The sequence below is a fragment of the Brachycentrus maculatus genome, unplaced genomic scaffold (assembly GCF_059751285.1).
Source record: "Brachycentrus maculatus isolate JH-2025_06_01 unplaced genomic scaffold, ASM5975128v1 h1tg000262l, whole genome shotgun sequence".
Taxonomy (NCBI): Eukaryota; Metazoa; Arthropoda; class Insecta; order Trichoptera; family Brachycentridae; genus Brachycentrus; species Brachycentrus maculatus.
Window position 1 is genome coordinate 41,545 of NW_028281013.1, and position 14,423 is coordinate 55,967.

At 31.9% G+C, this 14,423-nt stretch overlaps 2 protein-coding genes across 2 annotated transcripts; both read left to right on the forward strand.

The window, feature by feature from the left end:
• The first annotated feature begins 1,967 nt into the window (after positions 1 to 1,967).
• On the forward strand, positions 1,968 to 5,432 carry LOC148305765 (carboxylic ester hydrolase-like). Its single transcript, XM_088266133.1, has 3 exons — positions 1,968 to 2,239; positions 2,605 to 3,908; positions 5,131 to 5,432. The coding sequence occupies exons 1-3, from the start codon at positions 2,111 to 2,113 to the stop codon at positions 5,309 to 5,311; spliced, it is 1,614 nt and encodes a 537-aa protein (XP_088122259.1). The 5' UTR covers positions 1,968 to 2,110; the 3' UTR covers positions 5,312 to 5,432.
• Positions 5,433 to 7,906: 2,474 nt separating this feature from the next.
• Positions 7,907 to 13,369, forward strand: LOC148305766 (uncharacterized). The gene is made up of 7 exons (XM_088266155.1): positions 7,907 to 8,013; positions 8,682 to 8,856; positions 9,407 to 9,528; positions 10,081 to 10,183; positions 10,431 to 10,539; positions 10,733 to 10,917; positions 13,154 to 13,369. Exons 1-7 carry the CDS (start codon positions 7,907 to 7,909, stop codon positions 13,367 to 13,369), a joined length of 1,017 nt encoding a protein of 338 aa, XP_088122281.1.
• Positions 13,370 to 14,423: the final 1,054 nt, after the last annotated feature.

A 14,423-nucleotide genomic window follows, 5' to 3' on the forward strand; every position in this document is an offset into this window, starting at 1 on the left:
TTATATTTTCGTTCTCTATCAAGTTTTATTCCTTGCTGTTTACTTTTCTTTTGTATTCAGAAAAGGTATACTCCACTCTCTAGTTATCCATTCCAAATATTTTAAAAGTATTTTTCATTCGAGCACTCTTAGGTTCTGTTAAACACTTTTCATCGGGCCCACACCCGTAGGTAACGAATGTGTGAAAAAAAAATATACGACTGATTTGATAGTGAAGATGTTAGAAAGGAATGAAAGGTTAGGTATTAATTTAAAAAATATTACGAAAGGTTATTTGTGATGGTTTGGACATGTGGAGTGAACCGATAGCGAGGGAATGTATACAGTAGTCATTAATTCGCTATCCCTCGAGAGTAAAATTCGCATACGCAAATGGGAGAAGAGAACAAAGATGGCCAAGAAAGACTTGACACAACCATATAATCTAGTACTTAAAATCTAATCGGATCATAAGTCTGCGTGATTTGAGGGCACGTATGACTAAATAATAAATGTATGGATGTATAAGAAGCTAGAATTGTATGCTGATACATACTATCTACATCTACATCTAGATCTACAACTGCAGGGAAACAGCGTAATGGTAGAAGTACAAACTTAGTATATTAACGTATAATTTGACTACCAAGATCAGCCAAACATGTTTATTCTGCAACCCGTAGAGAAGACAACCACATTCGTTCCATTAAACAAAAGTTTCATACTCGATAGACGAAACAATAAATAATTATGAGCGATATAACTTTAACGCTCGGAAACATGATGACGTCTAGAAATTAAACAGTATACATACGTATAAAAAAAACATTTCTCATACGGATGTACGCGGCAGTAAAGATCTTTGTCACTCAAAATTGAACTTAAATTAATGTACTTTGTACATCTTTTTGTTACGGCGGGGAAGGTGGTGCTATTTGTAGTTTATATCATACAAAATAGGTTATTATTATACTTTCATGTACTGCTTAATTTTTAGATTTTCGCATCATCACACTTTTTCACAGGATTTCGTTATCATCTTGAAATTTGAATTGCAAGTAGATATTTTTTCAATCGTGATATGCCTAAAAAGGCCAGTAGAGTAGTATAGATTATTTTTCTATATTTTTTTAAATGACTTATTTTGGTATCATCTACTTCCTTGTTATACAAATCGGATTAAATCCGCATCGGATCCAGAAGTAAAATCAAATTTAAACACCCAAAATAGTTAAAGGCATTAAATACTTACCCTACGTTGAGATTTTGTACTTCAGTTAACATTTTAACTTCATATTTTGTATATTAAAAGCATTGTTAACGTTGTGGTGTGATATTAAAACATTCTTCTTATCATTCATCATTCACTTTGTGTAATATCACTTAAAAAGTCGAATTATTCAATACATTAAGTAGTATTACACAAAGTGAACGATGAATGATGAGGAGAGAGTTTTTAACTTCACTGTGAAAATAAGGTTTACATTACTTATAGTCGGTAAAATAAAAACCATTAGAATGGGTTATTTTTGTTGCCATACATTTCCTGATAATACAGATCGACAATCGGTTTCAAAATGCCAAAGTCTAGAAGCTAAGTTGAACTTATCTACACTGCGCGGATAAAGTATTAACTTCCGTATAGAATCAGCCCTGAAGTGGTAGTACAAACGCGTTTACTGCGTAGTGGGTACAGTAAATACAAAAATGTTACGCTACTTTTTTGCTATTATTTATAATAACTTTGGCATTTGATTGTCCATCTATATTCTATAATGGCAAAACTGATTGTCAATCTATATTCTCATAACTTTTTTTACCAGTCTTTTTTATGTACACTGCGTAATTAATGCGTTTGGAATCGATGCCCTCGTGGCTATAAGTCACCTCTTTCATAAATGAATATATTTATAAAATTACAGGTAAAAAATGTTTAAAAAAAACACATTAAACAAAACTATTCAAATAACTCTTAAATCAATTCAAATATTCATTTTCCCGTTCAGCTTCTATCACATTGTCAGAATGAAAATATCTTTGGAAATATTAATATCAATTCACGGGTAAATTTTATATTTATTTCATACGCAAAAGAAAATATTGATCTAATATTTTTTTCAAACATTTTGCAATGTTTCGTGTGAAAGTGAAACAAGGAATTCTTGCAGGAAAATTGGAGAAAATTTCATCGGGTCGAACATACTTTAGTTTCCAAGGAATTCCTTATGCAAAACCTCCAGTTGGAAAACTTCGTTTTAAGGTACGATGTAAATCTTATTTGATTTGTTTTTTGTAATTTTTTGATTAGCTACCTTGTGTTACATGTACATTTTTCAAAATCAATATTAGTATTACTTATATAATTTATAAGAATATTAAATAAAACTATATTGGATTTAAATTTGTGAGAGTTTTACGACCGTTCAAATTCTCATTGCTATTTTTAGATTGTTATTATTATATGATTTCATTGTGTAGGATGTAGGATAAGGGATACCGTAGGCACATGCTTCGTCCTATATCTAATTTTTTTTAACTCTTTCTTTTGTAAAAAAAAATTCAAATGTACTTATTATCACCTTACGTAAATATTGTCGTATTACATGAAATTGCACCGATTCGTAGGCGCCTCTTCCCCCCGAAGAATGGAGTGGAATCCGCGACGCAACTAAACACGGTGGAATTTGTCCTCAACTCGATATATTATCGAAAGGTCCAGATCGAAACATCTTATGGGGCAGTGAAGATTGTTTATATTTAAATATATACACACCGGATTTAAATACATCATTTCTCCCAGTGATGGTATGGATTTACGGAGGAGCATATTTATCCGGTTCTGGTGACTCGTATTTATACGGACCGGATTATTTCATGGAAGAAGGGGTTATTTTGGTAACGTTCAATTATAGATTAGAGGTTTTGGGTTTTCTTTGTTTGGACATTCCGGCTGTACCTGGTAACGCCGGAATGAAAGATCAAGTGGCAGCCCTGAGATGGATTAAGGGAAATATCCATCTATTTGGCGGAGATCCAAACAACATAACAGTATTTGGTGAAAGCGGCGGTGGTGCATGTGCTACCTATCATACGGTTTCACCGATGAGTACCGGACTTGTGAATAAAATTATAGCACAGAGCGGTTGTTATTTAACCGAATGGTCAACAGTAGCGAGACCCGTTCAACGTGCATTTGAACTTGGAAGATTATTGGGGAAAATAACCGACAGCGCCGAAGATTTGCTCGAGTTTTTACAAGAAATACCAGTAGAAAACATAATAGGCGTTTCGCTGAAGTTAACTACGAGTGAAGAAAAAATATCCGGCAATCCGATGTGTTTCATACCGACAGTTGAAAAGATTTTTAATCATCAAGAATGCTTCCTTCCCAAATCTGGAAAGCAATTATTAGAAGATGGGAACGTTCAAACTGTTCCAACAATCATCGGCTATTGTGATAAAGAAGGATTAGGGTATATTAAGAATGACTTAAGGAATTCCTTGATATTGGATAAAAATTTCGAATTTAAAGTTCCTCGTCGTATTAAGGAGATGGTACCATCCAGGCAAATGAAGGAAATTGCTGGTTTAATTAAAAGATTTTACTTTGGAAATGCACAAATTGGTCCAAATACAGCTTCTCAATTAGTTGATCTGGAGACAGACGTCATGTTCGTTATTGGGTGTGTCGAGTATGCTCATAAAATGATTCTTCAGTCCTCGTCTCCCGTATACTTCTACCGGTTTTCGGCTTCAACAGAATTAAATATACCTAAGCAAATGGTGGGACAGAGTCATGTTGAGGGAGCGTGTCACTCAGATGACGTATTTTATTTATTCAAAGGATTTGTAGATGTTGCTGAAGGATCAGCATCTTCGCTTATATCGAAGAGAATAGTGAGATTATGGAGTAATTTTGCAAAACACGGGTAATATATTTTTCAAAAACATAATTGACTTCTCTTGATATTACTTGAACTAAAGGGTTTTTCAATAAGAGGTTTCATTTTGAATAACCCGCTATCTGGGCAGCTGCCACTTTTGAAGTTGTCATCTTTTGACATTTGACAAGTAAAAACTAAGCAAATTATAAAAATGCAACGATACACGCTTCAACAACGCATTAAAATTGTTAAAATTCACTGCAGAAATGGTAAAAAAAATTGCAATCACAGTTCGCGAAACTAAAGCACTTTTTGGTCGTCGTGAAGCGCCTTCTCGGCCAGCAATAGTAAAACTTGTTAAAAAATTTGAGCTGTTGGGACAACTTGGTGATGTGAAGAATCGAAACCCTCAACGTGTCACTGTTTGGTGCGGTTTTTGGGCTGGCGGTGTGATTGGACCTTACTTATTCGAAAATGAGGCTGGAGCAACTGTTACGGTGGATGGATTGGGCTATCGAGCTATGATTAATGATTTTTTATAGCCGGAGTTGGAAGATATTGATGTGAACGACGTTTATTTACAACAAGAAGGCGCTACATGCCACACAAGCAACGAAATAATCGCAATTTTGCAACAAAATTTCCTGGCCGTATTATTTCTCGAAGAGGTGATTACAGTTGGTCCCCGAGATCTTGTGATTAAAACCTTGAGACTTTTTTCCTTGGGGCCACGTGAAAGATAAGGTCTATGCCAATGCTCTACAATCGATTGAAGACCTTAAAGATGGAATTCATGAAGTTATCCAGGACATACAGCCGCAAATGTGGGAATTGGTCATGGAAAATTTCATGAAAAGGATATGGTGCTGCAGATGTAGCCGTGGCGGCCATTTGGCTGATATCGTTTTCTATCGTTAATCACATACTTTTCTCATAACAATGCAATAAATATTCATTGATTTATCTTAAAGTATACCAGTTTTTTTCAAATATCAAAATGAAACCTCTTATTGGATAACTTTATACTAGAATCGCCCCAAAACGAAATCGAAAATAAAAAGATGGTTCAAAAGTAAAGATTTAAATTAAACAAAAATGGATAAGTTATACTGAAATTTGTCATGTTAAATTATTGTATTTTGGTGTATATTTTAATTTTCTATATTTATTGTAATTTTTATATTCAATAACCCAGAATTATAACCTTTGTATTATATTTGATCAGTATAATTATGTTTAATATATATACTTATATGTATTTTTTTAGGAATCCAACACTCGTATTGGATGACGTTATTCAAGTAAATTGGAAACCTGTGGATAAAGACCAATTTCATTACATTGATATTGGCGATGAGCTCGTTCCGGGAGTGGATCCTGATAAGAAAAGGATGTCGTTTTGGAAAGAATTATTTAAAACTCTATCAACTACTAAAAGTTCTTTGTAAATTTAAGCAATTAATAATTTTACTTTGAAATAATTTTCAATTGATGATTTTTATAACATTTAGTAAAGTGATTTATCAATTCAATAATTTTTATTTAAAAAACAAAAAAATAAATTAAAAACCTCGGCATAATTTTAGATTTTCGAAATAACAAAGACAATATAACTTTCAAATTATAAAAATATTTCAAATTATAATGATAGTAAGACACGTATTCGAGTGCATCTACTACTATTATTAGATTATTATTATTATTATTACATGTTTAATTTTCTAGCCGAGAAAAAAAAAATATTTATAAATTTTCCACATTTTCAATATCCTGGGATAACCTTGAAAATTGATTATTGAATGAACATATTCACTGTAAAATTTTGTCAATACTAACTAAAATAATAATCAACAACTTTATTCATGATCTTCGAGCCCAATCATAATAATATTTTTTTAAAATGAACTAATATCGCTTACATGAAATTACACAAAACAAGCCAAGATTATCCCCGCAGCACAAATATTTTTACATTATTTTATTTCATAATCTAGATATTGATAACATATTGGTATTTACACAATACCGTTATTTTAACGATATATACTTGTCAAATATTTTTTAGATCTTTAATGCTGATGATAATTTTTTTATTCGAAAATAATAGCAGCTCACAGTGTCTCTTTTCGTATTTTATTTTAGAAGACTCTCAACACACCAAAACGTTTATTTTTCTAGAATGTTTCACTGCTTATATGTAAAACAAATATGTACTGTACAATTTGTAATATTTTATTCACATATTTGGAAATAATTGTGTACTTTGGTATTAATGTCAACAATGACGTATAATTTAAATAATCTTATTGACTTTATAAATATTATAATTTGATTCAGTTAGGATATGAACAAGTAAACTACATACAAAATTTATGAATTATCATTTTGAATGAAAACACGAATATGGTGAGGGTGGTATCAATGAACCAGGTGCACACAATTGGTCACCCTATCTAACTTCGAAACGTGGCCTGCTTCTTACATACAGGGATATGTTTCGGCCGCGTATCTGCCTTCACCCAATTACCAGCGAGATTATTCGTTTTGGTGGTCAACAAAATAAAGAAAAACTGCATGCATTTTTTCCTAGCCATATCTCAATTTGTGATGTTGAGTTGAGACTTTTTTAGAAGTATTTGTGCAACTGATACGTATTTCTATAGAAAGATACTTAATATCAATGTCATTTTTTTGTATCAATAATGAGCCATGAACAAAAATGTTGGTACCACTTATTGTATACCATGAAATAGAACTAAAAAAATACAAGACAAAAATACCCACAAATGTAAGCATTATTAGGAAAGTCTGTATAAGTTTAAGATTATTGGTAATTTTTATATAAACATATATTTACCAATAATATTTAATATTCATAGTCATAGCGCATATATTTTTTTTATAAAATTTTAATAAATAAGGAAAATTTAAAGATCGTTCTTTTGTTGTGTCTATTTTTAAACAAAAGCCTTGAATTAATATTCATTGCATGCATAATTCACTGTGCACCCCTTCCCGAACTATTGTCTTTCATGAGGTGTACACAATTAACCATTTTCCAATTTTCAAAAAAACCTTTATACTTTTTCCATTATTGTCGAATTGAAGTCCACTTAAAAGACAATTTAATTTTTTGGGCGTTGATTTATACACATTTTGGTTAAATATACGGGTACAGAATAATAATAATAATAATAAACTTTTTTCTGGCTCATTGTAGTCCACATTACCCTATATTTTGTATGATGACGATGCACGAACCTCAAACGTAATGAGGCAAATTGTTTACTCTTCCGTGTATTATAATAACGGAGACATTGTACTAAAAGTGATATTTCACATCATAACGCAAAGGAAGGGTCTTCTTTCGGATCGAATATATTTTACAATACTTTAAGCTGTATTATCATTACTTTTTTTAAATCCAATTATTTCACACTTTCAGTAAAATGTTTTTAGAAGCAATGAATTTGCTTATTAACGCGGTGATTCAAAAATATTTATTGAATTCGTATTGTGTAACTGTTTTCTTATCTGGAAATAATGATTTATTCAAAAATAATAATAATTCGAGCACTCCATTTTTATACTATTATTCCTCATCGTTAGATGATGTAAGAATGCAAAATTTCGTTTTGGAATCGTTGAACATGGGATGTTCCGATTTTATTATAAATCTGAAAAATCCTGTTGTATTCGTGAATGCTTTTGAAGAAAACATCCACGTAACTAACCAGCGCAGAGGAAACAGAAAATTAATATTTTTACCGATTGAAGAAAGCCAAAACTCCAGAGAAGAACTGATTCAGCTCCTTAATATATCAGCCGTTGAATTCATACCAGACATACTTTTGATTTTACCTATAGTTACTGATGATACGAACCATACGTCTTTCGAATTAGTTACTCAGAAGTACGTAGGAGAACGCGAAAACAACCAACCGATAACATTGGATATATGGAATTTTGAAAATCAATCTTTCGAAAAAAATGCAAATTTATTTCCGGATAAAATAACCAATATGAAAGGAAGACATGTGAAAATGGCAACATTCGACTACAAACCTTATTCTATAGTAGAAGTCGATGATAATGACAATATAATCGGTATCGATGGAACTGAAATGAGAACTGCCGTAGAGTTTTGCAGGTAAGGTTTTTAAATAACCTTTTTTACTAAAAAATCACATATTTTGCTTTTGGCATGTGTCTTTTTTCCTCCTAAGGTGGAGTAATTGCACAATTGAAATAATAAGAGATGACATTCATGAGTGGGGAGAGATATGGGATAATAAAACTGGCAATGGAATTATTGGAAATATTGTTACTGATAGAGCTGACCTTGGCTACGGTAAAACTTTTTTTTCTTAATTCTTTGTATTTACATAAGCAATAGTTCTCATTTCATCATTTCAGCACATGTATACATTTTTTAATGTTCATTTGTATCAATTAAAATTATTTTCTGTGAGTGTTTTTGTGTATCAAATTATTTATTCATTTGATCCGCGTAGTGTGCAAGAACTACCATATACTAGTGGGACCCGAAGAAGAGGAAAGTAAAGAATAACAATTAAGTTGAATATTGATAATATTATTTTACAATGGTAGATAAAAAAAAGATCCTTGTTTTTCTTACAGGTGCTCTTTACTCTTGGTATCACGAATATCAATTTCTAGATTTGTCTATGCCAGTTGTTAGAACCGGGATAACTTGCATCGCTCCCGCTCCTAGGTTTGTATTGGTCCTTTAAAGCGCCTTTTTAAGAATATTTCACTATATAGCAGAATAATTGTTTGTTTTATTATGTTTCCAAGGTTGGTGGCAAGTTGGCTGCTTCAGGTATTGCCATTCAACTCTGTGATGTGGCTGTGTGTCTTTATTTCGGTGGTATACTGTTCTGTAGCAATGTTCATAACAGCTAATTCTGGAAAGCATCATTTCTCCATTTTTCAATCAGTTATGGGTGTAACTGGAATCTTACTCCAACAGGTAAAACATCAGATTTAAATAATATTAGTCGGTAACTATTTTTTAAAAGTTCAGTCGATATTAACATATAAATGAATTGAAAAATTAATAGTATCTTATGTAGGAGCAGAAAAAGATTGACAAAACTTGGTATGGTCAAGCATTTCAAATATTTGAAAGCAGTCAGGTCAGGAGCCGGAATGTTCAGCAGGATTGTTTTGTAAATAGAGATTGGTGTAGCGTTCCATTCCTTTTGCCTACCCCTGCGGGGAAAAGGTGTAATGATTATAAAGTTATAAAATCAGTTATAATATTTCTGAGCTTTAGTGTACACAAGATAATACGATAATTAAATTTTACTCCTATTTTCTGTTATACATAAGCAGAACTATCACAATCACATCTAAAATTATAAACAATTAAAGTTATCATTTTCAGTCTTAAATATCATAATTTACGATGGTAGCTAACTCGGTAGTTTAGGATTCCTGAAAATCTGGATTCCGGCTCCAATCTTTTGAATGATTTTCAAACAAAACATTGCTATTTTTAATGGGTTTTTTCATTTCAGCCCCCTTCGGTGAAGAACCCGCCACCATCGCTGAGACAAGTCATAAGCCTGCTATTTTTATTTAGTCTGATGTTATCGAACATATACTCCAGTGGGCTGGCGAGTAGCATCACGGTTCCAATGTAAGATAGTTTGACAGCCGAAAAAGAGAATGCTCTTTGAAACTCTTTTTTTTTTTAATTTGATTTTATTGTATTACTTTGCTATGGAGGGAGAGGTCTTGTACAAAAACATAAGAAATTGAGGTTAGCATGTCATTCGATTCCGAATTTGCATCTTATATTATTCAAATCCATATAAATGTCCAACTAAAAAGTTTTTAAAAAAATACAACAAAAAACATACATTCCATATAAAATTTTCTCAAAGCGATCAGATTTCTATATCCATTTACATATTTATAGCTTACTATTAAACAAATTAAATTCTTGATTTATTTATGTTTTCATCATATGATTTAAAAAATGAAAATACCAGGTATATTTTTTTAAATTTTATACTTTAAGACTATAGCAATTAAAAAATATATTATCAAGAATTATAATTGATCCACGTTTCCAGTTACAACCAGCATAAATGAATTTTTATAATAGGTTTTTGTGACATACGTTTTAACATGACGTTTTATAGACTTATATTTTTCCTAAATAACACCATTTATTTCTTCATTTCAGATATGAAGATCCTATAGATACTGTTCAACAACTGGTAGATAAAAATATAGATTGGGGTGCAACACATGACGCATGGATATTTTCAATATTACTATCTACTGAGGTACATGACATTCATTAATTTTGTTCTACGGTGACTTATTAGCTATTAAATCAAATCCTACTTCTCGGAGTTTACTTTATCTACATTGACAACGTATAAACATAGATAGCCCGCGATTGCGGGTGTTCATTATAAAACTCCACAGGAAAGTCTTCAATATATATTTTGCCTTAAAACAAAAATATATGAATGAATTATAGTAATATATGTATAAGTACGCCATCACTGTTTAAGCAATAATTTTCAGCCAAACATGGTACATCTTGTGAACAAGTTTAAGAAATGGCCCTTTGATCTTTTAAAATCTAAAGGAAAAACGGGAGATTTTGCTTACAGCGTTGAAAGACTTCCCGCAGGTAATGTACATTTTATAAACGTAAGTAAGTACCTAATTAGAAATTTCATTTTTCTTACGCTCGCTTTGATGTTAACGTAATTTTCAATTTTCATTTTGAATATTTCAATTTCGCATATTTTAAACAATCTCGGAACGATGTTTGTGAAAACGTGACCCTATGAGCCATCGTCACAATGATCTTGTGCTTTCAGGATATTTCGCGATAGGGGAGTACGTAACGGAGGACTCAGTACCATACCTGCAACTAATGCAACAGGATATATACTGGGAGCAGTGTGTCGTGATGGCAAGGAAGAGTTCCCCCTTCACTGCGAGACTCAACCGGCTCCTGGGCAGACTGCACGAGGCCGGCTTGCTGCTGGCCTGGGAGACGCAGGTCAGATATAAGTAGACACGTGACGACATGACTAGAATGTGTCCAGCGTAACTAAAGGGACGTAACTAGTAAAGTAATATATTCAATAATCAACGTTATAAAACATCCGACGCGAATGGTTTTGGTCTAAAGTGTTGTAACCTATAAAACCTATGCCATTTAATTTTAATCTCAAAACAACAGCAAAAATCTATCTATATGAGATACGTAGAAAATTTAAATAAGTAAACTGACATAATATTAAATATATAATAAAAAATATTCATAAAAACTACATAATTTTTCGTGAAACTATTCTTTTTTTTTTTACATTCCAACGATCGATATGAAAATTTTCACATCTAAAGTATACAAAAAATATTATTTAAATGTATCATAATAATGACAAGGTAAGGATTGGTTAATAATGTCAATAAAGTATTTAAATGATGAATCTTAAATTTGACTGTCAGTTGCCTTTTGTATGCTGACGATGCTGTTCTTCTTGCCGATAACAGAGAAGACCTGAAGGCGTTCCGTTCGTGAAAAAAATGTATATTGTGTGCAAGGAAAGTGGGTTGCTGATGAATGTTGGCAAATCGAAAATTATGGTTTTTTAAAGAGATTAATGTAGATTTGGGTGTGAAATATTTGTAAAAGGGGCAATTATGGAACAGGTAAATGATTTTGTATATTTGGAAAGTATTTTTTCTAGGCAATGAAAGATTGATAAAGATAAAGAAAGCAGAATGGATGCTGAGAACAGAGTGAATGGTGCCCTGAGCATGGTGAAAAAGCGAAACTAAACTGGCAGTACACAATCGAGTCCTGGTACCAACCCTGATATATGGAAATGAAGCATGGAGTTGGCAAAAGAAGAATGAAAGTAGTAAAAATAGAAAAAGTGGAAGAGGCAAAGAATGCTTGCAAATAGAAGAATAGTGTAGCGTTCTTTTCCCTCTACCTTTTTTTCCCTACAAAACATCTTAAACGTCAATGAGTTAAAGACCGTTTTATTTTAGTAAATACATAAACTAGAAGAACACATGCACATGATATTTTTTTTTTAAATCGTTCACTTTATAGCTACCACTCTAAAAACCTTGGACCACTTTAAGGTGTAAGATTTTTCTCCAGATCACACTTTTATTTATATAAGCGGATTTACTTATATTAACATATAAATGGTCAACAAAACGATCTTAACCTAACTGATGTGCAAAGAAGCAGCCAATATATATTCCTTTAGTTTTATTTTATTAATAGTGACGCCAAGAATAATCAATTAAAAAAACGAAATGTAAAATTTTATACTTAATACCGCTATTATCAAAATTTAAAAAAATATTAAATAGTAATATATATTTATTTTAAATGGATGAAAAAATATTTTGAATCAATGTGTAAGGTAGAGATTTCAACGCTCAAATCAGAACGCATTCGGCCGCGCTGAGGGCTAGACATATGTATGTCTTTCTGAATATGTATAGGAATTCGACTTTTTTTTAAACATATTTTGAAAAAAAGAATATGTATTTGAATTAGACTTTTTTTTTAAACATATTTTGAAAAAAAATATGTTTATGTATTTTGAACTCCTAACGTTTCAATAACCGTTTTTTTTTCAAAACCATATAATTATTTCGAAGAAAAACTGTTTTTTCAGTAAAATAATGTTTTGAGAAAAAAATCAATTACGTCAAATGTTACCTGTGTTTAAAGAAAATTTAATTGTGATTTATCGCATATTGGGCCTTAAAACAATTTAATAACAATTTAAGGGTTTGTAATATTTGTTCGAATGATGAAACAAGGAAAGAATGTAAGGCTGAGATAAGCATTATCGATAAAATTAAGAAAGGTGTGTTGAGATGGTTTGGACATGTGGAGCGTATGAGTGAAGAAAGAACGGTTTAACAAATTTATGAGGCGAATGTAGTTGGAAAAAGAAGCAGAGGACGACCGAAGAAAACTTGGCACAATCAGGTATGTCAAATACTTGAAAGCGGCCGGGTCAGGAGTCGTAATAATCGTCGGGTATGTATGAGGAGATGCATGAATGTAGAAGAGGCAAAGAATGTTTGCAAGGACAGAGTGGTGTGGCGTTCGATTCTCTCTGCCTACCCCTGCGGGGAAGCGGCGTGATGGTTAGTTAGTTAGTTAGTTAGTTAGTAATATTTGTTTATATAAATTTATGGGTGCAAAATAACACAATATTTATATTTTATAAAACATGGTGTCAATTTTAATTTTGCAGGTGGTTCTAAATCATTCCAACTACGCGGTCCAACTGGGAGTCCGTCTGTCCCCGGGGCGCAGGAGTTCGGAAGGGCCGCGGGCCCTGGGCATAAGCCACATGCAGGGCCCCCTCATGCTCTGGGCTTTGGGGATTCTCTCTGCGACCGTTGCTTTTATTGCGGAATTATATTGGCTATTAATCAAACGCCATACGACCAAAATATTACGCCTTTAGAGAAAGTAATACCGGTGAATCTGATTTGTAAAAAATAAAATTTTAATTAAATACAATTTTTTTTCGAATACGTAAATTAAATTTCATATATTACATATATGCATTAAATGTTCAGCACTTCAATCAACGCTTTATTATGTACGATGAACATATCGAAATGAAATTTAGTAACTACCACTAGACATATATTTTTTCTTGAATGTTTTCCTAAAATTTCTGCACAGTAGGTTTTTGTGTGTGTTCTTCACTTTACGTATGCGTGCGCAGCTTCATACTGTTTATGGGTGATTCCATTAGTTGTTATTGGGGTTTGCTTTGCAATGAATAATAAAATAACATTTAGGATTTTCACGGAGTGTGTGGAAGTTTTTTAGAGTATTTTAATGTTCTTATTGTTTTTTTATTAAAATAAACCCTGATAACGACAAGGTTTTCGTCGAAACCGGTAGGTTAAATTGTATTAATAAAAAAGTGGTTCAAACTAAGTTATTTAATTTTACAAACACATATATTTGTGTATTCTTAAATAAATGGAATATATTGTAGAAGAACAAAAATTTATACCGTTTTACCACTCGTTTAGAACTCACACAAAAAAAATCATAAGCATCTTTCCATCTTCAATTCAATAGACTAATTTGAAGTAAATGTATCTACTTTTTTTTATAGTAGGTATGTTCATTTGAGAGAAAGCCTCATAGAGAATCATAGAAATAATACTACACAAGCTTAAATGTATGGAAAGCGACAGAGGGTAAGAAAAAATGGCATAGAACTTATTGTAGTTAGGAAGCAATATTGTCATTTTGTATATAAAAAAAACTATTGTTAAAGTTTTACAACCGAATATAATTTTATCAATTTTACCCTTTTGTCCAATCATTTCTTTTTTCTTTTTTTTAATTACACCTAAAGGTTTATAAACCTCTGCAGCATATTGATGCAGTATATACTTGATCATTAATTATACCAAGGCAAGGTGACTCCAACGGTTCAGGCATCAGTCCAAGATGATAATTAATGAAATTAAGAGTGAAATATCTCTGATATTTTG

Bases quoted from the DNA above. Each gene is read 5' to 3' on its own strand.
- LOC148305766 (XM_088266155.1), top strand. From the start codon at position 7,907: ATGGCAACATTCGACTACAAACCTTATTCTATAGTAGAAGTCGATGAT. The intron at 9,529-10,080 runs GTAAGATAGTTT...TCTTCATTTCAG, and splicing joins AGTAGCATCACGGTTCCAAT to ATATGAAGATCCTATAGATA. The intron at 10,184-10,430 runs GTACATGACATT...AATAATTTTCAG, and splicing joins CAATATTACTATCTACTGAG to CCAAACATGGTACATCTTGT.
- LOC148305765 (XM_088266133.1), top strand. From the start codon at position 2,111: ATGTTTCGTGTGAAAGTGAAACAAGGAATTCTTGCAGGAAAATTGGAG. The intron at 2,240-2,604 runs GTACGATGTAAA...ACCGATTCGTAG, and splicing joins TTGGAAAACTTCGTTTTAAG to GCGCCTCTTCCCCCCGAAGA. The intron at 3,909-5,130 runs GTAATATATTTT...GTATTTTTTTAG, and splicing joins AGTAATTTTGCAAAACACGG to GAATCCAACACTCGTATTGG.